At 48.0% G+C, this 24,886-nt stretch overlaps 10 protein-coding genes across 11 annotated transcripts; 5 read left to right on the forward strand and 5 right to left on the reverse strand.

Annotated features, from left to right (window-relative positions):
* Nucleotides 1-22: 22 nt before the first annotated feature.
* PV09_00351 (elongator complex protein 3) lies at nucleotides 23-2,265 on the forward strand. The gene is made up of 3 exons (XM_016353084.1): nucleotides 23-221; nucleotides 378-601; nucleotides 655-2,265. Exons 1-3 carry the CDS (start codon nucleotides 142-144, stop codon nucleotides 2,100-2,102), a joined length of 1,752 nt encoding a protein of 583 aa, XP_016219341.1. The 5' UTR covers nucleotides 23-141; the 3' UTR covers nucleotides 2,103-2,265.
* Nucleotides 2,266-2,648: 383 nt separating this feature from the next.
* On the reverse strand, nucleotides 2,649-3,520 carry PV09_00352 (uncharacterized protein; the record flags this gene model as incomplete). Its single annotated transcript, XM_016353085.1, has 2 exons — nucleotides 2,649-2,836; nucleotides 2,893-3,520. The coding sequence occupies 2 exons, from the start codon at nucleotides 3,518-3,520 to the stop codon at nucleotides 2,649-2,651; spliced, it is 816 nt and encodes a 271-aa protein (XP_016219342.1).
* A 2,364-nt stretch (nucleotides 3,521-5,884) lies between these two features.
* On the reverse strand, nucleotides 5,885-7,568 carry PV09_00353 (uncharacterized protein). Its single transcript, XM_016353086.1, has 2 exons — nucleotides 6,634-7,568; nucleotides 5,885-6,574 (listed from the first exon to the last, which is right to left on the reverse strand). Exons 1-2 carry the CDS (start codon nucleotides 7,369-7,371, stop codon nucleotides 6,071-6,073), a joined length of 1,242 nt encoding a protein of 413 aa, XP_016219343.1. The 5' UTR covers nucleotides 7,372-7,568; the 3' UTR covers nucleotides 5,885-6,070.
* Nucleotides 7,569-7,883: 315 nt separating this feature from the next.
* Nucleotides 7,884-10,249, reverse strand: PV09_00354 (dihydroxy-acid dehydratase). The gene is made up of 3 exons (XM_016353087.1): nucleotides 9,325-10,249; nucleotides 9,019-9,268; nucleotides 7,884-8,971 (listed from the first exon to the last, which is right to left on the reverse strand). Exons 1-3 carry the CDS (start codon nucleotides 10,031-10,033, stop codon nucleotides 8,113-8,115), a joined length of 1,818 nt encoding a protein of 605 aa, XP_016219344.1. The 5' UTR covers nucleotides 10,034-10,249; the 3' UTR covers nucleotides 7,884-8,112.
* Nucleotides 10,250-10,507: 258 nt separating this feature from the next.
* PV09_00355 (uncharacterized protein) lies at nucleotides 10,508-13,431 on the forward strand. Its single transcript, XM_016353088.1, has 2 exons — nucleotides 10,508-11,515; nucleotides 11,569-13,431. Exons 1-2 carry the CDS (start codon nucleotides 11,296-11,298, stop codon nucleotides 13,272-13,274), a joined length of 1,926 nt encoding a protein of 641 aa, XP_016219345.1. The 5' UTR covers nucleotides 10,508-11,295; the 3' UTR covers nucleotides 13,275-13,431.
* Nucleotides 13,432-15,317: 1,886 nt separating this feature from the next.
* On the forward strand, nucleotides 15,318-16,430 carry PV09_00356 (uncharacterized protein). The gene has a single exon (XM_016353089.1). The coding sequence runs from the start codon at nucleotides 15,358-15,360 to the stop codon at nucleotides 16,231-16,233; it is 876 nt and encodes a 291-aa protein (XP_016219346.1). The 5' UTR covers nucleotides 15,318-15,357; the 3' UTR covers nucleotides 16,234-16,430.
* Nucleotides 16,255-17,527, reverse strand: PV09_00357 (uncharacterized protein). Its single transcript, XM_016353090.1, has one exon. It carries the CDS (start codon nucleotides 17,467-17,469, stop codon nucleotides 16,816-16,818), a length of 654 nt encoding a protein of 217 aa, XP_016219347.1. The 5' UTR covers nucleotides 17,470-17,527; the 3' UTR covers nucleotides 16,255-16,815.
* Nucleotides 17,528-17,656: 129 nt separating this feature from the next.
* On the forward strand, nucleotides 17,657-18,974 carry PV09_00358 (uncharacterized protein). The gene has a single exon (XM_016353091.1). The coding sequence runs from the start codon at nucleotides 17,934-17,936 to the stop codon at nucleotides 18,420-18,422; it is 489 nt and encodes a 162-aa protein (XP_016219348.1). The 5' UTR covers nucleotides 17,657-17,933; the 3' UTR covers nucleotides 18,423-18,974.
* Nucleotides 18,457-20,724, reverse strand: PV09_00359 (uncharacterized protein; the record flags this gene model as incomplete). The annotated part of the gene is made up of 4 exons (XM_016353092.1): nucleotides 18,457-18,802; nucleotides 18,853-19,385; nucleotides 19,433-20,551; nucleotides 20,605-20,724. 3 exons carry the CDS (start codon nucleotides 20,722-20,724, stop codon nucleotides 19,368-19,370), a joined length of 1,257 nt encoding a protein of 418 aa, XP_016219349.1. The 3' UTR covers nucleotides 18,457-18,802; nucleotides 18,853-19,367.
* A 1,970-nt stretch (nucleotides 20,725-22,694) lies between these two features.
* On the forward strand, nucleotides 22,695-24,856 carry PV09_00360. Of its 2 annotated transcripts, XM_016353094.1 has the most exons (2): nucleotides 22,695-23,185; nucleotides 23,240-24,856. In XM_016353094.1, exons 1-2 carry the CDS (start codon nucleotides 23,003-23,005, stop codon nucleotides 24,398-24,400), a joined length of 1,344 nt encoding a protein of 447 aa, XP_016219351.1. In that variant the 5' UTR covers nucleotides 22,695-23,002; the 3' UTR covers nucleotides 24,401-24,856. The 2 variants fall into 2 exon arrangements, with proteins under 2 accessions (XP_016219351.1, XP_016219350.1); XM_016353093.1 differs by having other exon boundaries at nucleotides 22,695-24,856.
* Nucleotides 24,857-24,886: the final 30 nt, after the last annotated feature.

A 24,886-nucleotide genomic window follows, 5' to 3' on the forward strand; every position in this document is an offset into this window, starting at 1 on the left:
TCAACGTTGGCTGGAGGCCCGGGCGGAGATCTTCCGCTGCGCTAGTTCAAAACCACTATCAAAAACACGAGTTATGTTCGTCGCTGTTCGACACCCGCAGGCCTGGAATTGACCACGAGCGAGGCTGTTGATGCTGCCAACATGGCAACCGCTACCGCTACAGAGACAAAGTCAAAGCGACACATCCCGCGTGGCGTGAAGCTGCCTCCAGAGAATGAACGGTACACAATTTTCTAGATCTTCTCATACAGTCGGTTCAAAACTGTAGAGACTGCTGATATACAAGACCATGTTTTGTCCTTTCAGCCTGTCTCGACAGCATCTTCATCGTTGTACTGCTGTGCGCACATTGAACACTGCTGACTCTGAAATGCAAGATACATGCGTTGCTGTGCAGACATTGCGAGCGCGTTGATTCAAGACTACGAAGCCCAGCAAAATGGCAAAGGTCCGAAGAAAGACCTAAATCTTAACCACCTGAGAGGTCAAATGTCGAAGAAGCACTTCCTTAGCACACAGCCGCCCTTGACTGCAATTATTGCCGCTGTGCCCGAGCACTACAAAAAGTATATCCTTCCCAAGCTAATAGCAAAGCCCATAAGTATGTCATCAGAGAGAAAAAAAAATCCTACCACACTGTCTAAAAGTGCACAGGAACATCATCTGGTATTGCCGTCGTTGCAGTTATGTGCAAGCCGCACCGATGTCCACACATCGCATATACAGGCAATATTTGCGTTTACTGCCCTGGTGGCCCGGACTCCGATTTTGAGTATTCAACACAATCCTACACAGGCTATGAACCGACCTCGATGCGCGCCATACGAGCACGTTACGATCCTTACGAGCAAGCAAGAGGGAGAGTAGACCAAATCAAATCCCTAGGACATTCAGTGGACAAAGTCGAATATATAATTATGGGCGGTACTTTCATGAGCTTATCCGAGAGCTACAGGGAAGAATTCATAAGTCAGCTACATAATGCCCTGAGTGGATATACAACCAAGAATGTGGATGAGGCGGTCGCGGCAGGCGAGATGAGCAACATCAAGTGCGTGGGCATAACTATTGAGACACGGCCAGACTATTGTTTGGACCAGCACTTGAGCGCGATGCTGAGATATGGCTGTACGAGATTGGAGATCGGCGTCCAAAGTCTGTACGAAGACGTAGCAAGAGATACCAACAGGGGACATACGGTTGCAGCTGTTGCGGAGACATTCAAGCTGGCAAAAGACGCAGGCTTTAAAGTGGTGTCGCACATGATGCCAGACCTTCCAAATGTTGGCATGGAGCGCGACTTGGATCAGTTCAGGGAATATTTTGAGAACCCTGCCTTTCGAACGGACGGCTTGAAGATATATCCAACGCTCGTAATAAGAGGAACAGGATTGTACGAGCTGTGGCGAACCGGACGATACAAAAACTACACCCCGAATGCGCTTATCGACCTGGTTGCGAGAATATTGGCTCTTGTGCCGCCGTGGACGAGAATATATCGTGTTCAGCGAGACATACCTATGCCTCTTGTCACCGCCGGCGTTGAAAACGGCAATCTGCGAGAATTGGCCCTGGCGCGGATGAAGGATTTTGGGACTACGTGTCGTGACGTGCGGACTCGGGAGGTTGGCATAAACGAGGTCAAAAACAAGATCCGTCCGTCACAAGTCGAGCTTGTACGCCGAGACTATGTTGCCAATGGCGGCTGGGAGACGTTCCTCGCGTACGAAGATCCGAAGCAGGATATCCTCATCGCACTCCTGCGCTTACGCAAGTGCAGCTCAACACACACCTTTCGACCGGAGCTTACAGGGCAGCCAACTAGCTTGGTGAGAGAGCTGCATGTCTACGGTTCGGCCGTGCCAGTGCACGCTCGAGATCCTCGAAAATTTCAACATCAGGGTTATGGTACCCTGCTTATGGAGGAAGCTGAGCGCATCGCGCGCAACGAGCATGGTAGCCAAAAATTATCTGTCATTTCCGGTGTAGGCGTGCGAAGTTACTATGCAAGGCTAGGCTATTGGCTCGATGGTCCTTACATGAGCAAGATGCTCAATCGAGATGGTGGCACCAATGATGATGACAGTGATGACGAATCGTAACCATTGCATGTAAAATACAAAAAGTAAACTTTCATTGCTTAGCGACAGCTAATTTTTGCCTTCACATCTCCACTTGAGGAAACGTAACGGCATTGCTGGTCAGCAATTGTTAGAACGAGTCGTTCATGAGTACGCGCCCTAGTGCAAGCCTTTCATCACCAGTTTGGAGGTAGAGAAATTTGCCACTTTCAATGCGCACTTTTAAGTATTGAAATTTATGAAGAAAAATATGCCATCACTTCCAAATAGTGATGCACGCATAGGGTCCCTTGTGAAATGAGTCACTGCTCGTTCTTGTGTAGCAGCCATGTTCTGCCCTCTTCTCTTTTGTTTGTCCTCAATTTCTTTACGGAATGTTGCTTGAAGCTTTGAAGTTACGTGGATGACGCTAAGACGATTTGTGCAAGTATTGACATCAAATCCTGATACTCATGCGTGTGAGGTAACCGGACTCTCCTTGAGTCGCTGAAACAGCGACTTCGGTTAGTTGTCTTTGCACTCGGTAGACCCACTCGCATTGAAGTGCCGCGCCCGAATGTCAAGAGCTTAACCGGCTTGATAGCACCTGTAACGACCTTGATGGAATTTGGCATGCTCGCTAATCCCGCATGGAATCTTTCCTTCTGCTTTGTACCAGTTGGAAGTGTGAATCAACTGATAACGAGGTAGCAGCTGCTCATAACGGCCGTTCTGTGGTATGAACCAAGCAGCAGAACCACACAGTCCGCTCAGCGCTAAGATGGATTTTGGTTAGAGATAATACGATAAAGATGGAGATTTTGAAATATACCTTTACTTGAGCCAGAGTACTGAGTGGCTAAATTCGACGACGCCATTGATGGCTCACTACCTTCGTGCAATTTTGGACTATTGCCGCCTGATCCTTTACCATCAGGGCTCCAGCCTCTGACAGCTCCTGGCCGTTCAGACCCTCCAGAAGAATCGTCGTCATCTTTTCGGCGAGGATGAAAGCTATTTTTTGCATGCCAGTGGTCATCCTTCACGGGTGACTCACTCCCATGGCGACCATAATACTCTGTCATTGGAGAGCTATTTGGTGGACAAGAGCCAGATTTGAACTGGGGGCTCTCCTCATCACCGATACCAGAGGTGTGCGCTAAGTGCTGTGTTTGAGGAACTAATGGACTGAATATATTCCTAGCCCGGTTTCGAGCAGTGAGATCCCATTCCTCCAGTGGGGTTGGCCACATCTCATCATCACTATTACCACTACCGTAGCTTTTCAGGTGGCCATTGTTTGAGGGAATCTCTATTTCTTTCGAATTGTCGGTGTCGTTCAAGCAGTCGATTCCATCGGTACCATTAATTCGCAGTATTTGATTGGGGCCTGATTGGCTCTGACTTGGCCGGCTCATATCCGTGTTGGGACAGGAGTTGGCAGATTCCTTCCGAGACATTTTCTCAGGAGATTTGGATCTGACTAAAGCTCGTCGTTCGGTGTGCAAAACAGGCGCTTTTGGTACTGTCGGGGGGCGTTTGTTGAATATTCGCGTAAATGCCGGAGGGTGTTCGATCTGAGCACGAAACACTATTGGTTGTTGAAGAGTCAGGTTTGAAAAAGATTTGAGAAATGACCTGTGCGAGCTGCCTCGTTGAGTAGTGGAGCCTCTTTTGGCTATAGAGGAGCATAGAGATGAAGCGGTCGGACGTCGCTCTGAAGAACTATGGGATTTGACTCTGCTAGCAGGGTCAGATCTCGACGTTGAGAAAACCTGTTGGATTCAAGGCTGTGGAAGAACTCTATGATACCCACCGGCCATCTTTTTCTGGCAGTGAGGCCTTGTGTTTAGTGGTGGGCGACAGCTGTGAGGACTTTCCAGTTGCCGCCTCCATTGTGGCAACAAGGGCAATAGACGAGTAGGCTCAATATTGTAGCAATTCAATGAAAGCAGAGATGTGGATAAGGCTGCTTGGAGGCGAAGGAGCCAATTTGGGTTTCGGCAGTCGTAAAAGCAGAGGAGGAAAGGAACCAATCGCGCTGACGAGAGTACAAAGTGGGCAGATAAAAGATGTTGACGGAAGGAGCTTTCCGACACCTACCAGAGGAGACCTTCCGTGGAAGAAAGAGGAAACAGTGATTGCTACCTGTGGTAGTTGGCGTTGAGAAAACGTAGAGACTGGCCAGGAAGGAGAAGTGGTGACGACGATGGTGAGCAGATTTCCTTCAACGACAGCCGGACCAGTGAAGGAGTTTTCTCGCATCAGATGTCACGGTGAATGTGCCTCGCCCAGCTCGTACCGATGACTTGACCAAGAAAGGAACCGTGAGCTATTGTATTTGCCTAGCGGCAAAGGGCCACTCTGCCGTGATCTATTAGCTCCAAGCATGTACAGATCAACTGAAGTACGTATTGTTCGCGCATAAGAATCATAAAGTCACACTTCATAAGTCTGCAATTGCAATGCTCGTTCTGTAAACACTTACCCCCGTAGCCCAAGCCTCGGTTGAACCCCTAATCACTGATACACTTACATGATGCCTTCACTCTTAAGCGATGCTGTGCGAACGAGATCCCGAGGTCTCTTTAACACCCACACTCCTTCTCAGTCCGCCTAGCTTTTGTTCTGCTACTTTACAAGATACCCAGATGGTATCATCACAAACTAGCTAAGACGAGTGTTAGCGATGGAGTAAGCGACAAAGGAAATCATCACGAGTACTTTTTCAGAAGCTCATACGCCACGCAAATTTCCGCTTGAGTAGCATGGCAAGCCCTTCTCGCAAGAAGGATCCTAATTGACGGATCTCTACTAGTAGCAACCAGTTCGTCAACGAATAGTGTCGCTAACTCCTTGTAATAAGTTCTGATTGTTTCATAAAAGTGCAGACACCCTACGTAGATTGAAATCAGCATTCAATACTCTACCGGCAAAAAGTCGATCAATGTCTGTGTCTGCTTCAGCCGAGCCAGCCTGCCTCTCAATCATGATCCGTCCTGAAGCAAGGCACGCTCCTTCGCGGGCATTTGATAGAAAGTCCGGTTATGACACTCGATTTTAAGAGTAACAAGCAAGCAGAGGCGTAGGAAATAAGAGAAAAGTGGCATTAATTACCTCCTTCTGTCAATGTACTGGAGCATGAAGCTTGTATCATCACTGATGTCTTTGTCCGGTGGCAACAACATTGCCAACTCTCTCTGTTGAACTCCTAAAGCAGGACGAAAATTTTAGCGCCAGTGCCTTGAAATATCCTGATGAATAATTGAGTCACACTGATTTCGCGTCGCAGCTGGATCCCATCGAGAAATCCATGAATCAGGTCATAACATTCACAAGTTACGACACAAGGCCTGGAGATCGAAGTGCACAAAGCAGTATCCAGAGAAGCATCAGCTCTTGGATTTGAAGCACATCTGTAGACGTCAAAACTCCAAAAGACCGGAAAATTATGCATCGTTATGTCCTGGAAGTCTTTTCAACTGGATTATGGCACGAGGACACATTAGGCTAGCAATAAATTGGTCGCTGAGAGTAGAAAAACGGGGCACAGAGCTTACATATACTAGTGATAAGAGAACAAGTGACAAACTCAAGAATCGCTTAAAGTCGTCGAAAGGAATACTTGAGGAGCAGACGACATAACGGAAAAAGAACCACGAACGGACAAATCTTGGAGGAGCGAGAGGAGGACGCGTAGGCTATGATTTGGAAACCGGCAGCAAAAATCTTCCTAGTTAAGGTTATTGTGCCAATATTCGAATCAGCGATCCATCCGCGGCCATGGGACGCGAATATGACCGGCGCACAAGGACGGGGTGGAACTCAATTCGACGAAGGAGCAGACGGCTTGTCAATGAGCGCTCCCAGACACCCCGGCCGTCAACTGGTTATGATGCTAAACTTTTGGTCCAGGTTTTATCATTTGCTCGAATATACGCGATTTTGGGGAGTAGGTAACATTGACGCTCTTTGCTGTGCCTTCATCGCAAATTTGAGACTCCTGTCGTTCAGAATTTGCGTTTTTTTGACTTATGCGCTGCCGCAACATCAAATCGTTTCTTCAGAGCTTCTCGTTTTTGCTTGGCAATCTCATCTTCATTTCGAGCATCTTTTCTTCCACCTTTTGATTGCTGGTTAACAGGTTGGATGGCGGAGTTACTTTGGTCGAGCTCTTCGTGCAATATAACAGAATTATGACCAGTTCTTTGAGTTACGACATCGTCCAAGATCTTTGTTGTATCTTTGCAGGTCTCGTCCACCTTACGGCATGTTTTTTCATTTGTAGCGCCTTCAGCCGTTGCTGGCTCAGCTTTTGGTGCAACCGTGCTACTTCCCAACGAACGCTTGATACCCTTCCGGTTTTGTGGCGCACTTGTCATATCAGCAATCGATAGCTCACCAGTAGCTTCTGCGTTGGACTTCGTAATCGTCTCCTGGAATTTACGATCAGCCAAAGTGCGGTTGATACCCGTATTCTTTCCAATATTCAGGACAGGCGATCTTGCAGCTTGCTAGAATCAGTCGCGGTTAGTCCATGAAAAAAAATCTAAGAAATTTGCCATCAACTCACACCTCTGCCGCTGTGCCTTTGCTGGTTGCCCAGCTCCTGCAGCTTCTCAAATTCTGGTTCTGGTCGGCTCTCAGCAGGCCCGGATTTATCAACGCATAGTTTCTTCCTTATGTTTTCAAGCCATGACTGTTCATCAAACGGTTGAAGTGCTGGTATATGTGTTTCGGCAACATGTCTACTCTTATTTTGGCGGATTGCACTATGGGAAGCCAATGATGGAAAAACATCAGCAAGGTCGATATTGTACTTGTCAAGAGTATCCAACAGCTTTTCGATTGCATGGTCTTTCTCGTGAAGTCGATGAATGAGGTCATTCTCTCGTTGCTGAAATTTGTAAATGTCATCAAGCAAGGGCTTGGAGACACTATCTCGAAACCGGTCATCTGGTTGTTGCTCAAGCTTGAAGGTCCACTCGATCTCCGGTAATGGGTGGGGCAGCGACACAATGGCAACAATGTCCATGAAACGAGACCTCTTAATGGTATCCGGCGGCTTAAAACTGCTTCTTTCAATAGCATTGGAGAGGTTCTTCAAAAAAATTGCAAGGGCTTGCGCTTCGTCGACATCGATGGGTAGCTTATCCTTTGACGCGCGCCAGCGAAGATCGCTGCTGTCAAGCTCTTCAATATAGAGCTGGCAAAGGTCAGTCAGCCAGATGCTATATGAATCTTTTCTGAAAGCATATTTGATCCATAAGTCGTCCCCGAATTTTCGCCATTCTCTGCCATCAGATGCCATAAAAGTGTTCAAAGGCTGTTACTCTCCTAGTCAAACCAGCTGAATAGAGACAAGCAGCTTGACGAGGTTGGCGCAGCAATAGTGAGTAGATTGAAGCCAGAAAACAGCGATGCAATCAAATGGAACCATATGCTCCCAAATTTCGTACGATGTGGAGTGGGAATGTTGATGGGGTGGTAGGAAGGCTCCAAGATGCTGGTGGGTGCGAGATATTTGGCTAGGCGCAGGCGATCAACGATGCATGTTCAACAAGGAGCAAGCCAGCGTCTCAGGCATTTCAACACCATCTTACAAGGACAACAACGCTTATGTATAGAATTCAGCTTGACTGTTCAGTTTTGTATTCCAGACAAGATTCGCATTGGCGAATCACTCTCAGACCCACAGGACGACTAGCAAAACCAAATCACCTCCGTTTTGGGCCGCTTGCATTAAAGCAGGGGGGGATCTTCTCACAATTTTACCAAGGCAAAGCTCCGCCTCTCTAACGGCTAGATGCACACAAAATCTTGTTTATGGAAGTACTCTCCTTTATTACTGCGCAGATTCCACTCACTAGTCCCACCATCTATGAGCTACTTGTCAGCGAACATGCATCCATTCCATATCTCAATATCCCATAGGCCAGCAATCTCTCCATCCAAAGTCTCGATACACTGCAGCTAGGTTGGATATTCAAAGTGTGTTAGTACGACTTTTTTTTCACTTTATGACTCTTGGAAGTATGATCAATACGTAAGTCTAGAAAAGATCTGTCAATGCGCCATGGCTTGCGTCGGTGACAAGGGCAGCATATTTAGCAAGAGTACCTCGAGTGGCCAACATTGGAGGCTTTTTCCATCTCGAAAGTCTCTCTTTGATCTCTTCATCCGTCACATCGAATGAGATGGTATTGTTTTCGGCGTCGATAGTGATCATATCCCCTGCTTGCACCACGGCAATCGGGCCACCGACAGCAGCCTCTGGGGTGATATGACCAACAATGAAGCCATGGCTAGCTCCACTATATCTACCATCAGTGATGAGAGCGACATTTGTCAACTTTGCGCCCATCAAGGCCGCGGAAGCCTTAAGTTGCTCCGGCATGCCTGGCCCACCTTTTGGACCTTCGTATCTCACTACAATCACAATGTTCTCGCCTCGAGGAATCTTGCCCTCATTCAGAGCCTGGTCGAGTTCGTGCTCCTTCTCGAAAACCATAGCCTTGCCTGTAAACTTCATGCCTTCCTTACCAGTGATCTTGGCAACAGCGCCTTCGGGAGCAAGATTACCACGAAGGATCTCAAGATGCCCGGTCTTCTTGATGGGGTTGTTGATCGGGCGGACAATGACCTGATCTTGTGGTAAAGAGGGATATGGGGCAATATTCTCTGCGATGGTCTTCCCAGTCACCGTCATCAGGCTACCATCCATCAAGTTTGCAGCCACTAGCAGCTTCATAACAGCAGGAGTACCACCAACTTCGTAGAGATCTGCCATGTAATATTTCCCGCTCGGAGCCATGTCAGCAATGAACGGAACTTTGTCTGAAACTCTCTGAAAGTCATCTAGAGTTAGGTTTACTCCTGCAGTAAGCGCCATAGCGATCAAATGAATGACTCTGGCTCCTTCATTAGTCTATGTTTTGGTAAATACATGGAAACTTACGCGTTCGTTGAGCCACCCAAAGCCATGAGCATGACAAGGGCGTTCTCGAAAGCAGCTTTTGTCATTATATCACGAGGTTTAATATCCTTCTCTAGACATATCTTAATGCACTCGGCTGCCTTGATGCATTCACGCATCTTTGCAGGCTCAGTCGCAGGAGTGCTCGATGAACCGGGCAACATTAAGCCCATGGCCTCAATCGCCGTCGACAAGGTATTTGCCGTATACATACCACCACAAGCACCGGCTCCTAGTTTTCTGCTCAGCTGAAGCACAGAATTGATTTTAGAGGGCTAATCCACATACCTGGACATGCATGCTTTTCGATGTCCGACAAGATGTCATCCTTCGTCTGTGATGGATCATCCGGGTTCTTCAAGGTGTCATACACATACGAACCGAAAGCTTCGTAACAGGTGCTAATGTTGATAGGCTTTCGGAGCAAAGTGCTGAACCCTGGTTTTATGCTGCCACCATACACCATGATGCTCGGCCTGTTGTGACGCGCAAATGCCATCGCCGCACCGGGCATATTTTTGTCGCAGCCTGGTAGAGCGATGCAGGCATCGTGATGCTGAGCGCAGGTTACGGTTTCGATACTGTCTGCTATGATTTCTCTTGACTGGAGAGAGAACCTCATCCCCTCTCCACCCATTGTGATGGCATCGGAGACTCCAATGGTATTGTACTGCCAACCCAGCATCCCCAGCTTCTGGACACCTTTCTTTACTTCTTTGGCAAGATCGAGAAGATGCATATTGCACGGATTCCCTTCCCACCAAACCGAGGCGATACCTACATGAGGAGCTGATTGCATAGTTGCTTCATCCGGGACCCCTGCTGCATACAGCATGGCTTTGGCTCCTGGGAAGTCATGGCCATGGGTAACAGCCGAAGAGTATTTGTTCAGGGCTAGCTCCCCATTGGCCAATTTAGTGCCTTCGGGAAGCTTTTTGAAGGACAAGTAACGTGGCTCTTCAAGATTTTGCTGCTTCGCGATATTATGCGGTTCCATTTTTGGGCGGGTTGATTGTCAAACTTGTGAGGGGTTCTGATTCTTTTCCGTAGGGAGGAGGAATGACGAGTCACAAGGAAAGTCCAGAAGGTCTAAACGGATGCTGAAGCTTGCTCTCTGTCCAAATGGGTTGTTGATGGCGAGATTGTTGAAGAAGCAGCAACTTGCAGGTGAAATGCAAAAACGAGAAGAATAGCTGCTCGGACAGAAAGATATCGACTGTGCAATTGACCAGCTGCCGAATTATACCTCTAATGACCCGAGTACACGATTGACCCACTGGACGAACTAAATGCCACCCCTCCCGCAAGCTCTTCCTTCCCCGCTAACAAATCAGTGGCTTTGATTTGCTCTGGGCAGCGGTATAGTTCTAAGCACGCTCGCAATTGCACCGAGAGCTTAGAGCCGCTACCGGGTCCAGAGGGTTGGGCCCGCATTCTGCCTTTGTGTGAATTGGCCCTAGCCCGCTGCATTCTGCCATGGCTGAACGAATGCCGCAGGCGGCCGATATCAAAATTCGCACTCCAAACTCACTAAATTTGCCCCCTTGGAGCACATTGGTGGGATTAAAAGAGCTCGTGGTGTGCCTCAGGCTTACCCCTTGTCGACGATCATCTGGGTAAGGCAGCAATCACATCTTCTGACTGGAAGCATCAAAAGGAATCGAAAAACTTGAGTCGCGATACTGTCCAAAGGGTCTTGCAGAGTAAGGCTAACGTCATTGCTCCGAGCGCTCGGTTGTCGACTGTTACTTGCATGCCGCTGAGGGCTCTCGCGGGACGAATCAAGCTTAAGCGGCGTCTCACTGCTGGAGCACGACCTGCTATAGACACGGCGCAGCGCTTTCTGTTGACGAGTTGAATCTACTTCGCTTGACCCGATAACCTGTCCCACGAGAAGAGAACCACATCATCAGCCCTACGTGGCACAGCTCGCAAGAAGGGTCGAGGATCTGCTTCGGAACAATCCACGCCGCAACTTGCTTTTGTTTCATTGGCTGGCTTCACTGTCCATTTTCTACAGAAAGCTTCGAGCGTCAGGATAACCTTGTACAGTGATTGAGCGGACGAATTATCATATAAGACTCTGGATCCCGTCGGCCCGCGCTGCACGACTATCCGCATCTATGGGATCTCAGGCATGAAACGCATATCTCGGCTATCCGATCCATTGCTCATCATTGCTTGAACATTGGGTGGGTTGCATGTGCATGCAAGAGTAAATTTTATGCAAGCACTCGTTCGACTGCAGCATATCGAACAATGTCAATCAGGTTAGAGCAAGCGACCCGCTTGCCAATCGTCTCTACCTTGCGGTTGCAAAAACTTTTCGCCAGCATCACGCCAGATACCTTCCAATACCGCATTGCCACATCTCTACTTGTCCTGTTACCTTGCATTGTCATCGTTCGGGGTCTTCGATCAAAGAGCAGGCAAACAAACTCTCGCCCGCCTTGCAGTATTTCAGGTGGCATGGGAACAGGTATAGTTAGCGGGTCTGACGCCTACAAAAATCTTCACTGACTCATACTTAAGACGCGATCGCAACTGATCCTAGTCTGCTTAAAAAATTCACAGTGTATTCCTCGTATTCTCCAGCAGCGACTGGGTACACGTACCCCTCCATTAGAACGTTCTACAGAGAGCATCCGCAGGGCGACAAGCTGCCGACTGATCCGACCCCTCTGCCTCTATTGGTCTTTATTCACGGGCTTGGCGGATCCGTTGCTCAGTTTCATGCCCTCTTAACATCACTCACAAACTGTGCAGATTGTCTTGCAGTAGACTTGCCAGGATGTGGACTGTCTGAATTCTCTCCACAAGCATGGGAGGCATATACAACGGAGAGTCTAGTTCATCTACTTGCAGATGTGATTGAAAGACATCGCAAGGGGAACCAGAAAATAATTTTGATTTGCCATTCGATGGGATGCTCGCTCGGTGCGCTTCTTGCGTCCTCGAAATCCCCGTACAGTCACCTGCAGTCTCAACATGTAAAGGCCTTGATTTGCATTTGCCCGGTAGCTGAGCCACCTACAGAGGCTCAAGTCAAACAATTCCGAAGGTTCTTCTACGTTCCAGGGTGGTTGTTTGATATATGGCGACGTTGGGATCGGAGGGGTGGCACAGAAAGTGCTAGCGTTGCTAGATTCACCGGATTCGATGCGGAAGAAGAAACTAAGAAGCTTCAGGTACGCTATAACGAGCAAAGCAGAACTCCGGTGTGGAGGCGCATGGCATATGGCTCTTTGCCTACCTACGTAAATGGGAAGCCACGAGGAGGAATACCAGGCGAAGACATCTGGGCTGGCCTAACTTGTTCTGTATTCCTGGTCGCTGGTGAAGCCGATCCCATTACGAAAGCGGACAATGTGTACAAGATTGCTGCTTTCTTAGGCCACGCAAAAGAGGTGGTTTTCCAGGGAAGCGCACCACCTAATGAGTCTTTCAAGACGGTCACAGAAAGGCACAATCGCGGGGACGTTCACTTCAGAGCCTTAATCTTACCAGCACCTGCGTCACATGCCTTGCTTTATGCACCGAAGACAGCTCGTCCGTTAGCGGGACACATTCAATCCTTTTTGACCGAAGTGGACCATCGTCTCTCTTTGGGATGGCAACTGCAATACCTTAGTGAAGGTGGGAAATGGGACGTCAAGAATCTGGCTAAATGGCAGAGCGTCGAACCTGTATCGAAGCCTATCAATGGATTGTTTCGGGCGATGAAGACTCTACGCGAAGTAGACCCGTCGCATTCTCCGAGCGTGTTTGTCAAAGAGTGGTCGAGCGCATCGTCTCCTAAAGGGAAAGACGGGCTGGGTCCAATTGCAGCCGTGGTTGATATCTCTCACGAGACTCCAGTATACGACATGAACAAGCTCGAACGAGGTGGGATAGCCTACCGAAAATTCCCGACCGTATCGAAACTTCCGCCTACCGTGGATGAGGTTAAATCTTTCATTGAAGTAATCGACAGCCTCCGGCGGGAGCTTCTGCTTGATGAACATGACGCCGTGACGAAGAGGAAGCGGGCACCTCCGCACTTCATAGCAGTGCACTGCCACTATGGGTTCAATCGCACAGGCTTCTTCATTGTTTGCTACCTAGTCGAGAAACTTGACTGGCGGCTTACTGATGCGATAGAGGAGTTTGGCAGAGCACGTCCTCCTGGAGTTCGCCACTCGTATTTCATTGATGAGCTTTATGCAAGATATTGGACGAGGGATCAAGTCGAGAACTAGTGGGAATCACCTACCTGATAGAGGTTAGAATTTTTCAAACATTCATGTATTTTTATCACACAGAGCGAAGACTGGTACGGACAGTGGAGAATTATGAGGACTATGATCGAACATGTATAATTATCTTTGTTCTTTAGTAGACAGTCCCAAGTATGGCATGGTTGAAAGTACATTACACACGGAATTTGCCACGATTTGAAAACGAAGAGTCGACACAAGAAGCGTACTAGCTGTCATAGGACTATTGATCTGCATCTACCCCAGACTCTCGTGTGGAGACGCCACCACCGCCACAAAAGGAAACCACCGTAGGATGACGTCAATTCCGAGTCTTTTAGACATCTCATCACAAGAGTTTTAGCACTTGGTATAACGAACAAAATGGTGTCGACTTGATCCTGGCCTTAACACCGTAGCACTCTTTAGAATCTACTCACCTGTGGAGGCGTGTCTTAGTGCTGTTCGAGCTGAAAAGTTGACAAAGTGGACCATTACAGTAATCAGGCTGAGACACACCATGGCCGCTTCGTCATATCCAAGCTGGACAAGGCGGATCAAGGTGAAAATGACCTTCACGAAATCATCCCTGCGCATAGATAGACTGTTAAGTGGAGTTCGCTTCCAGCGCGTGTTGTCATGGAAGCTGTCAATGGCCAGGATCTTGCAGGTCAATTTCCATGTAGGGAATTGCACCTCGCTTCGAGGCCATGAACACCCTCACGAATAATAACCACAAGATCCTGTGTCGTTTTTTGGCAATCCCTGAAAACTTAAGACATGATGGGAAAGCGTTGGACGCTTCTACCGGCTTGTCATGGTCACGTTCCGCCTTGTGGTTGAACCTTGATTAGCTGGAAGACACCAGAAATGCTTCATCCCCTGCAGGCTCATGTCATACGACAGCCAGAGAATTACGTCATGTTTACCTGCGCAAGAGGATGATTCTTATATTTTCTGAGCGACTGCACGAAGTTTGCAGGCATCAGGAGCAAAGAACATATTTGCATAATTGAAAATCCAAGTACCTACACAAACGCACGCACACTCATATATACATACTTACGTTTTCGACCTCTTAACATCAAAACACAAGACAAAAATGGGCGCTGTCGTAAGCTGTATTGAAGGCATTTTCCGTGCCATTGGCAATTGTTTGATGGCCATTGTCAACGCTATAGGAGCTATTTGCCATGCAATCATCGTAAGGGCTTCTTTGAAGAAAAAAAATTATTAGGCAAGCGACGCTAACATTTTTATTCTCGTACCTAGAACGCTTTCGTCTCAGTCTTTGACATCATCATCTCATGTCTTACCTGCGGTCGCTCAGGAAGGCGTAGAACAAGGGCAAGTGCAACCATTTGACTATGAGCAGAATCGTAGTCACCAGGGCTAAACGTTAGGTTGCAGGTATCGGGCAACGCGAGAAGGACGAGGTGGAATATGCGCTCACGACGTGTACACCATGTCTAAGTGCACCGGTCCCACAATGAAGCAACGGCACGGCCACTCACAAGCTGGCTTTTCACCTATTCCATACAATATTGCAACTTTAACGTCTCATGACGCCGTTCTAGCTGAAGATTGATTCTTTACGTCCCAAGCGTGGTGACTGCCTCTACTCGAGTGCGCGACACGGTTGTTCTAGCACGTTACGACTTGGGAGCATACTCAGATCTCAAGGTTGGCGCAGGGTGGTTGCAGAAGATACCCCTCCTCTTCTTACGCGTCTTGAGCTTGTTACCGCAGAGTTTATTGCTAGTAATGATAACTTCTTGTCACAAACTACTCCTGCGAAGCCACTTTGTTTATTGTAGAGTTTTCCAAGACAAAAGTGTCAAATTTGACAACTGGTCTTTCGAAATTTTAGCTTCGCCCATTGATTTTTGGGTGCTTACATTTCTGTTACGGTTGTGACGGCAAGTATTATTTCATCCCCGTGGAGCAATGTTTGGCATCGCAAGGCTTTGAAAGATCGATGATGATTGGTTGCTCTTGCTCGCCGAAGCGAGAAAGCTAGGATGTGGGCCTCGGGGTTCATGAAGCAGCTCAAGCTTCCAGCCTGTGAACTCCGCCAAAGCACAACATGAATTTCATACGTCCATCGAAGCAACTGCTGCGGGGGCAGTCGCCTTTTCGAGTCACAAATAGATGCCAGATCCGCCAATGGCATCCCAGATCTACACAGCGACGCTTCGCGTCGAGCGAACCTCTAACGTATCGACCACGGTCGAAGATACGACCTTTTATGTGGGCCCTGGTGTTCGGTTGCACAGGTTTCCTAGTAGGAAAATCCATGGCCCTTGCAGTCAAGCTCTTCGACTCGATTGAGCGCGATAGTGAAGAGGATATTCTCTTGCTCAAAGCCATCGTCTTGGCCGCAGATGGCATACCATTCGTGCAGGAGATGCTCAAACATGAGGGGGATGTAGAGTGGGACTGGAATGAGATCTCGCTATATCCCCAGGAAGGAGATACTGTAATAAATCAAACATTGCGAGGCTCAATGGGTCTAGTGACTCCTAGGGCGTTTTGGAACGAGAAGGAGAAAGAGCTCGTGATGGCTGTTTACTACGGAGGCGCACTGTGCGGATGGCCCGGAATCGCGCATGGGGGATGCACGGCTACCGTACTACTGGAAGGTATGGGCAGAGCATTGAATTGCTTGACCGGCGGGAGACAATCAATTCGTCCACCGGAGCCTTCAGAATTGAGTTTAACATACCTAAAGCCTGTGCATGCACAGAACTACTACCTCTTGAAAGCCAAGCTGAAGGCTCCGGAAGAATCAATCGAGCCACAGACGAATATCAGTGCCGACAAAGATCTTACAAAAAAGCTGCATCATGAGCGGAGCGGTATCATATCTCAGCTGAATATAAAATACAACGTTGAATGCGTACTGGAGGATCTAAAGGGACACCAGTGCATGAAAGCGAAGGGTGTTTGGAATGTGTTATGATCAGTCAAGCACGATAACGGTCTGACATATATAGCCCGCAATTGGGTATAGTGAGGACAATAAAACGGGCTTGCATTTGTATTGCCCCATGATGAAATATAACTTGGTGGCCTATATTTCACAAAGAACCTCAAAAGAAACGTTCCAATAGTACATAACGAGCCATTATTAACCTCGGAAATTGTGAAGTACTTGAGGCCTTTCAGGAGCTTCATTCCATTCTCCCGTTCATCCATACGGACCTTTGGGTCGTGACTTGTATTTTGCCTTCTTCTCTTGCTGCTCAAGGCGATGCCATTGTTCAAGGGCCAGCGCATGATTGCACTGATTTTGTTAGAGATGATTTGTTGCCCCTTGGTAGAGAACATTTGTGCGATCTACTCCTGAGCGCGATGGTTTCGCCCTCGTCCCTCAGTTTTCCCCATGCACGTTTCTGCGAGACGTCTTTCGTGCTTTGCTCGGAATGCAGAGAAGGCCATTCGTTCGACGGTTCCGGTTCAGCTATGTCACCGAAACCGGGTTTGGGCTTCCGTTTCGCATTCCTTAGCCGATCAAAAATTGGTGAAAGCCGACGAATTACCTTTAATCATAGTCTGTGTTTTTCCTGCCAAAGAACTTCTTCAAGTATTCGATGTACGCGATTTCTCTTCCTCGCGCGTAGCCCAAAGCGTCTTGCAGCAGTCCGTACGTCAAGCCAACCTTGAATCCAAGCTTTCCCGTTCTGACAGTGGTCGCGGCCGGAAATCTATTCCATGCACTCCATAGAGCTGCCGTGGCTATACCTGCGGTAGTTGTGTTTAAAAAGTCTTGCTGTCCACCATATCGTCTGTTGTGATCAGCCGCCGCTTCAAGCCAAATAAATCCAACGACCCAAATAGCCGTCTTCGAACCCATGCGAAAGCCTTCCTTGAGTCCTCCCAGCATCCCGACATAGTTCTTGCTCTTGTGATAGAAATACCATCCTTTCTGTGATGTGGGCAGGCGATGCGCATTTTCGGCGCGGAAGCGAAGGCCCTCTCGTTTAGCGCCATGAGATACGCCGAGGATAGCGCCTACAGTGAAGCCAGAGAGGGCACCTAGTATCGTACGGTGCACAAGTGGGAGGCCAAGGCGGTACCGTTTCTTGAATTCTGCCTCTTCAGAGGGTGTAAGCTTTCGTTCTTCGTCCACCACGACAACTTCATTGTATTCAATTTCTGGGTGACCAGGTAGTTGGGGTGAGGATGCGACGGGCATTTCAGTAATAATTGAAGGTGTTACAATTTTAACAAGTCATACTATCCGGATATATGAGGAGATTGCGTAGTTGCGGTCGTCGCGAAGCTGACGTGAAATGCAGCAGTCGTGACATTACCGAAAATGGAATAGAACTAAGTACGTCCGGAACTCTGATTGTGGCTCTGTTTCGTGATCAAGTACTTGCAACCGCTTTTCTGCTTCTGACCCGCATAATCCTACTTTCAACTTTGAGCATTGCATGAGCCGATGCTTCGTCTATGCCTGGCCCTTTTTTAGGTATAGAATAGAAAGGTTTTCGATTTGGACCGTCGATCTACGCTCCATCAGAAGTTCCGAATCCAAACAGAACAACATTCTGGCAAAACGCTCTCCCACCCCCAATTGATCCGGGCGCGTGGTGATTTCGATAGCTCTGTGTACAGCTATCTCTAGATATTTCCCACACCGTCCCTTTCAACGTCATGTCACTTTCATCAACGACTCCACATCCGCAGTCATGGACTATTCGATTGAAGCATCATAGGACAACTGTTCTCTTGCACGTTGAACCACTCCTCCTTCTTTCTACACTAAAGGAGGAGCTTCTAGCAGTCCTAAAAGAAGTTTCTCCTAACGGTTTCAATGGTCATCAGCTTCCTTCATCTGCGTCAGAAATCTCTTTCGCCAAACCTGTTGATCCATTAGACATTTCACAGGGCTGGGAGCCTCTAGAATTCTCTGACGATCCTGAGGATCCCTTCAACATTGATAATGAAGAATCCAAACGTAAGACAAAAAAGCTTGAAAGCGAAAGTCTTAAGGCGTACGGAATCAAGGACAATGCTGTACTGGCTTTCAGGTTTAAAAGTGAGAAAGGAACGTCTTGGGACGTGGAGCAGGCTGTCCATATGGATGAATTTGGCGTAGAAAATGAAGGCGATATGGGTATGATGAAGGAGTATAGAGGATGATGGGACTGCGAATCTTTTTCAGACTACTGCAATTGGTCTCACCACACTGTTTATGATAGACGGGAAAAGCTTCGGTCGCCTCGGATGTCACGTCTTCATTTTCAACAGCTCGGCTTTCAAGGATATATGCACAAGACCAGGAGTCTAAATCAAGGTCAAACGAACCTATACTATGCTCGAATATCTCTATCACAAGATTATGAGGTTGGAATTCGTTTTCACATTCGCTTCTCGCGCACCGTTGTGGCGGTATAGTGCGAGCACGCCATTGAGGAGAGAAGAATGATCCCAGAGGATTTAGAGCAATAGATGGGACTAGCCACTAGTACCCTAGTCCCTTCTATTGCTCTAAAGAAGTCATCGAGATTCATGGTTGTAGTCTGTAATGTCTGTCAGGAAAGTAACCAAATCGATGGCCAAGGAGCCCCACCATTGATCCACTGCTTTACAGCTTCTACAATTTGTTTCTGCGCCTTTCTGACCGGTGTTGGTGGCAGATCAGGCGTAGTCTCATTCGGGAAGAGGCCATTCTCATCCCAGTGATGTCCTGCTCCATCTATCTGGATAAATGGCTTGTTGATTGTACTATTCCTTGTCCTAGCAGACGGCGCGTGTGGTGTTGCCCACCTCCAAGGATCAGCTTCGCCATCCACAATCGCAAGACGATCATATTCTATGTCAAAGCCGCCAAATTTATTGATAGCATCAACATCAGGCAGCGTGGTTATTTCAAAGGCTTGCTTGCAGATCTTGAACTCGTAGGCCAAATCAAGAAGCCTAGATTGTATCGGAAGAACGTCTTTGGGAACGTCGCTTGTATAAAAATAGCCCCTGCACAATCTAGTTAACGATAATTATCTATTTGGTATTCAGGCACATATGCCTTTCTTGTTCTTGTTTGGTCATAGTTCACTGCTTAAATTGGCTCTCAATTTGAACAGACGCCTATTCGATGCAAACATACTACAAGTTGTCAGCAAATAATGCAGCAAAATTTGCATCTGCCATACCCATTGCGTGCAAACTTGATAGGACCAACTTCGCCATGCTTGCTGGTCAAGGCCATGACGCTGCCAACGAGCATCATCGTACGTGCCGAAGCACTCGTCCTGAGTATCAAACAACGCCGCACAAGGCTGTACCACGGTTAAGTTGGCCCAGCCTATGAAGTTGAGAAGCTGATTGAGCCGTTTACCGACAGACAAATGCTGCATGCCTGCTGCTTCGGTAAGACTTTTCAACACGGGAATGAAATCATGCGGAGTCGTATACAATGATTTCTCGCTGGTGATGTTGCTACAGTAGAGGTCAAACCTCTGGTCTGATATGGCAGGGTCCCAGTTCCTTTCCTGCCATGTTCCTATCCCGGAAGCTGTCAGTGCGGCAGCAAAGTCGGCGTTATGAGTTACATTTACAAAACCAAAGGTCTGTTTCAATGTTGGGACGAATTGTTGTTTCGCTGGATCGAGTAATATCTTGTCGACGAACTGGACAAGCTGCTGAGTGAACTCAATGCACTTGGGAGGCGCAAAGAGCCTAATCGCTTCAAAATATTCCCAATAATCAATGATTGCTTCAGTTACTCCAGACGATGATATGACTCCAAAAAACGTGTCCGGGTATAGTACTCGTAAAAATGCAACGAAAGCTCCAGCGTAAGAACCTCCATATGCAACCCACCGCGTTTTCTTCGCAGTAAGATCATACTGTTCAAGACCAGGAAAAACTACGTTTTCAGCAAAGTACTTCGTATCAGCCAAAGCCTGTTCTGTTGTCAAGAAGCGTAGATTTGCGTTCGAGAGGTCTGACACCGGAAAGCTCTTGCCATAGTAGCGATGCCCAAGGATGACACCAAGACCGTTTGTTTCCCTTGCCAGCTGGTAAATGATGCCTTTCCGCAAAATTTCTAGTCGTTCATCTCCGTAAGTTTCGCCCGCAGCAAGTAGGAAGATGGCCCCGCCAGGTTTGTAATACGATGCATCAAACCAATAGCGTAATGGGAACTTGCCGTCCAGATGTGGCGCATATTTATCCTCGTTGTGGAAATGGTCGATGGGAACGGAGAAGTTGTGCTCCGGGTAAGTAAAGGGTGTGCAACAGCTGTCAGATTGACGGATCTCAGCACCAAGCTTGACTTGCGATTAGTAAAAAGGAATGAGCATTCATCGGATAAAGAGCGTACAACGGTCTGAAGTCTGTTCCAACCTTGCCAAATCGGCGACGCTGAAGCTCGAGGAATTGCGGACACTGGCAGGCCGATCAGAAATTCAAATAGAACAAGCGAAAAAATTAAGTCACGCATTCTATAAGCCAGTATGCTTTTCTGGTATTGAAGACATCACTGAAGGAAGCTCAGCGGCTCTTCCTTAAGACAGGTCATACGAATCAGCCATCCACGGGAGGGGTGTGGATTTCACCAATCAGACAAACTTCGCGAGATCGGCTCACAAAGCTTGCAAATGTTCGTCTCGTGCGTGCTCCAATTTCCTACGCAAAAAAAGTTTATTTAACTAGCTAAAAGCGAATGTTGATAGATTCTGCAAAAATGAGAGCACCTTACGCCCACAAATCCTCAGGAGTTGAAACAAAATTCCGATAGGACTCAACAATAGAAGTGCGGATACTCCGTTGAAGAACTATGTAGATCAACACGCGAAGAGTCGTTCTCCGAACCCGATACATCACAATTCTTACTTGGGCCGCTAGCCTCCATGCGATCGTGGCTCTAAGTTGTGCCTGCATTCGGCCTCTAGCTGTTGACAATTATGATGGGTTGGCAATGGACAAACCGGCACAGCGACATGCATAAGGGGGATCTAGAGTTGAAAAGAAGAAACATGGCGTTGTGTTTTGGCCCCCTGACTAAAGGAAGCGGGATATCCAGTCTAAGGAACGGGACAGGTCGTTTTGTTTGCGTGCGACGATTGTCATCCACAAACTAACATATCGTCTTCCGTCGCGGGCGAGGAGCGAGTGCACTGCACGATGTGAATCGACTGAACGTCGTTCCATGCGAAGGCTATGCCCGTACAAACGCACAATAGACAAATGTGGAATGGGGCAACAACTTTGCTTAGAGTCTCTCTGTGAGGTGTTCGCCGTATCGATAGGCACCCATCTCACATGCTAATCGCGATGATCTCCCGAAAACAAAAGAAAGAAAGAAGATGGTGGCCAACAAGTGGATCTTCTTAGCGTGATGCTTAGCACTGCATGGACAGCAGAAGCAAGGCGTGAAAAGTGCGCGATGACCGGAAGAAAAGTGATTCATCTGCGACCTGTCTATCTTTGCACAAAATGTCGTCTAAAAGCAAGGCCCGCATTGCTGAATCAAAAATGGACAGTGCGAGGACCCACATTGTACAACCTTGTGGCTAACTACCCGCGCTGCGACAGGCTCAGTTTCTTCCAGATGCAGCTTTGAAGCTCGTGGTTGTCGTTCTGGAGGCGTTCACAGAGTTGCTCGCCGCTTTTGGGGCTTGAGATGAATGTCGCGATGAGCATTAGTCTCGCTTCGCATGCTTGGTATCCATATCCGGTTTGCAGAGCAGATCAAGGTATTGTTCTGTTAGAGAGCCACAATTCAGAGCCCTCTTCGAACTCAGCTCCAGCCGTGCTCGGTGGCTTTTAAGGCACCGGGGTGCAAGTCTACGACGGACGGGCTAGCAAGCCCAAGAATGGCTATCGGCCCAAGGATGGCCTCAGCCCAATCCGAACATGGTTGCAATGAGATCGATCACTTTTGAGGAACAAGATTCCGTTCGACTAGGGTGTCGTTAACGTCAGCTCATTGGTTGGGTTGCAGATACAAGAAGACGGGATGTTCCAAATGACGTCTGCTAGCACTCAGCCCTGAGACGCTGGAGTAGTCTTGACAACGCGTAAAATCCAACGGATATGCACGAAACTGCTTTTGGTACAGAGTAGTCTCTGTGATAAGTTGCAGGAAACGCCCGATTTTTCAGTGGATGAAGGCGCAGGTGGTTGCTGAAGCAGTTCGCCATGGGTTTGGCCATCCCGCCATCTTCAACACATGCATGGAGTATGCACGGACTTGAGACCCGGAACACCATGCACCCCTCCTCCCGGCTCATTTGATCAACAGCCAGATCGTTCTCTGCACGAATTGTGATTTGCCAAAGCATTCGTGCTACGGCTCCACCGGAGCAAGGGAATGCTGCAGCAGGCGAGAGGGCAAAATCGTGTGAAGATGAGAGAACTTTATTTAGATTGCGACTTGAGTCTGACGGCTGACCCAGCTTTCTTGTTTAAATCGACTCCTAATCCATCAGTCGTTCTTCACTGCAGTGATCAAAACATACCCAACTAAATAGCGGCAGGTCGTAACTCAGCCTGTCGTTGTACTGAGCTCGCACCAGTGGCGCTCTCTACCCACCGAACTTTGTGATCTGCGTTGCGCTCTTGAAGCCAACAAGGCTACCGCTTGCAGTTCACTCCTTGGGCACTGTGCTTGCTACTGATTGTCAGTCTTCTTCTTCGTTAGAAATCCGAAGCCGATATCCTTTAGACTCGACTTTAATTTTGCGTACCTCTGCGCTGATACATATACTTTCACCACCATGGTTTACTCCTTGACTTATACTCGGCCACCATATGTACCACCTCCTTCAAGAGATTCACTAGTGTCGCCTGAGAAGCCTGGTTCTCTCAAAGACTCTATCCACTCTGGCACCTCTCACTCTAGCCGTGGTATTCCAGATGCGTTATCCTTTGACCGCATCATCTCTGGAGGCACGTGTCCTGTGAGTAATTGCGATGAGCAAAATCATGCTAGTCATGAACTAAACATGGATCAGCCTGTCACTATTCGGGACTTCATGGATTTCTTGAAGTACATTGAACGCTCTGCCGAGAATCTTCAATTCTTCCTTTGGTTCAAAGACTATGAGAAGCGCTTCAGTAGCCTTCCAGATAGCGAACGTGTTCTGTCCCCAGAGTGGACACAAGAACAGGCGGAAGCAGAAGCAGCGACCTATCGTGCCCAGCTCAAGGATAAGTCCTTAGCTGCTGAAGCTCAGGATATCATGAAGAAGCAGAAACTTGTTGGCTCTGAGGCAGGAAATGAGAAGTCAAGCCCCGTCTTCGACAGCGACGGCGACAAATCATCAATTGAAAGTGGGTCCACCAAAGGACTTACCAGTGCAATTCAGTCATCTCGAAGTCAATACTCCGAGACCGCCAAGCAAGCATTCGAGGACGCCGGAGCGAGGTACCAGCCTTTCACGATCCAACCATATCGTGAGGAAATGTCGCGTATTATCACGATCTATATTGCCGAAAACGCTCCGCGTCAACTCAATTTATCTTCACGCGAACGGACTGCTCTATTGCACGCACTCGAGGTCACCACGCATCCTTCGGCATTTCGCAATGTCCTCAAAACGGTGGAATGGACTCTTCGTCGGCAGGCACATCCCAATTTCATTCGCTGGTCCATTTGTAATGGCAACAGACCCCGTGTCTTTTTCGCACGTTTCTTGGGTGTCGCTGGAATCGCCGGCGGTATCCTCACTGGGCTCTTAATCACTCTCAGTACGGCGAGTCGTGCCTGGCGTGTCATGGCCATGATTCCTTTCATGTTTGGTATTTCTACGCTGATTGCTGCATGGAAAGGCATGTGTGTTGTCTTACACGGCTTGCACCATCGACACATGCGACCCTGGGAGATGTTTGAGAACGATGACTATCCTCGATACTCTGAAGAAGAGCTCAAGAAAGTTTCATTTGAGACTTTCAGCTCTAGTCAAACACATAGCTATGAAGACGAGCCCTGGGTGGCCAAATACAAGAAGCGCAACATCATTAGAAAGATCTTCGACCGCGAGGTTTGGGTTGAGGAGCCAGCTTTGCGACAGATCCAGGACACAATCTTCCTGCAGGCTATACTTGGTGCACTTGTTTGCTCCGCCATCCTCACAGGCATTTTTTGTGCTGTCCCGAATGGTAACTTCTTCTAGATATATTCTTCCCGGTTGATTTGCTCGGCCTTCTCTCCACCACAGTTGCAGATACAGAGACAAAGCTTGTTGTTTGAGGACTTGAATGCGCGTGATATTTGAAATATACCCTTCCTTTACGTTTGTTTCGGGCGTATCGCGATATTGAATGCACGGTATTGGGCCAGTTTTCTATTGTTGATCAACCCATCCACTAGTACAGTAAAGAAATGCTATCCGTTATTCATAGCTAAGGAACATCTGAGGGCTTTTGCAAAGATTGAAACATTAAGATTGAAGAGTCAAGACAATGACTGGATTCGCTGATGCTGATGCTGATGCTGATGCTGCGGTAATAGCGACAAGATGCAGCGTAATGCTGTTGCACTCTTCGAAAGCCGCGTGGAGCATTCTCAGGTCGGACAGGACGCTTGATCCATAGGCTTAGAATCTTCATGTCCATATTAGTATTGGAAGACAATAGTTCACCTCTGAGAGCATCAAGTC

This window comes from Verruconis gallopava (assembly GCF_000836295.1).
Source record: "Verruconis gallopava strain CBS 43764 unplaced genomic scaffold supercont1.1, whole genome shotgun sequence".
NCBI classification, from domain to species: Eukaryota; Fungi; Ascomycota; class Dothideomycetes; order Venturiales; family Sympoventuriaceae; genus Verruconis; species Verruconis gallopava.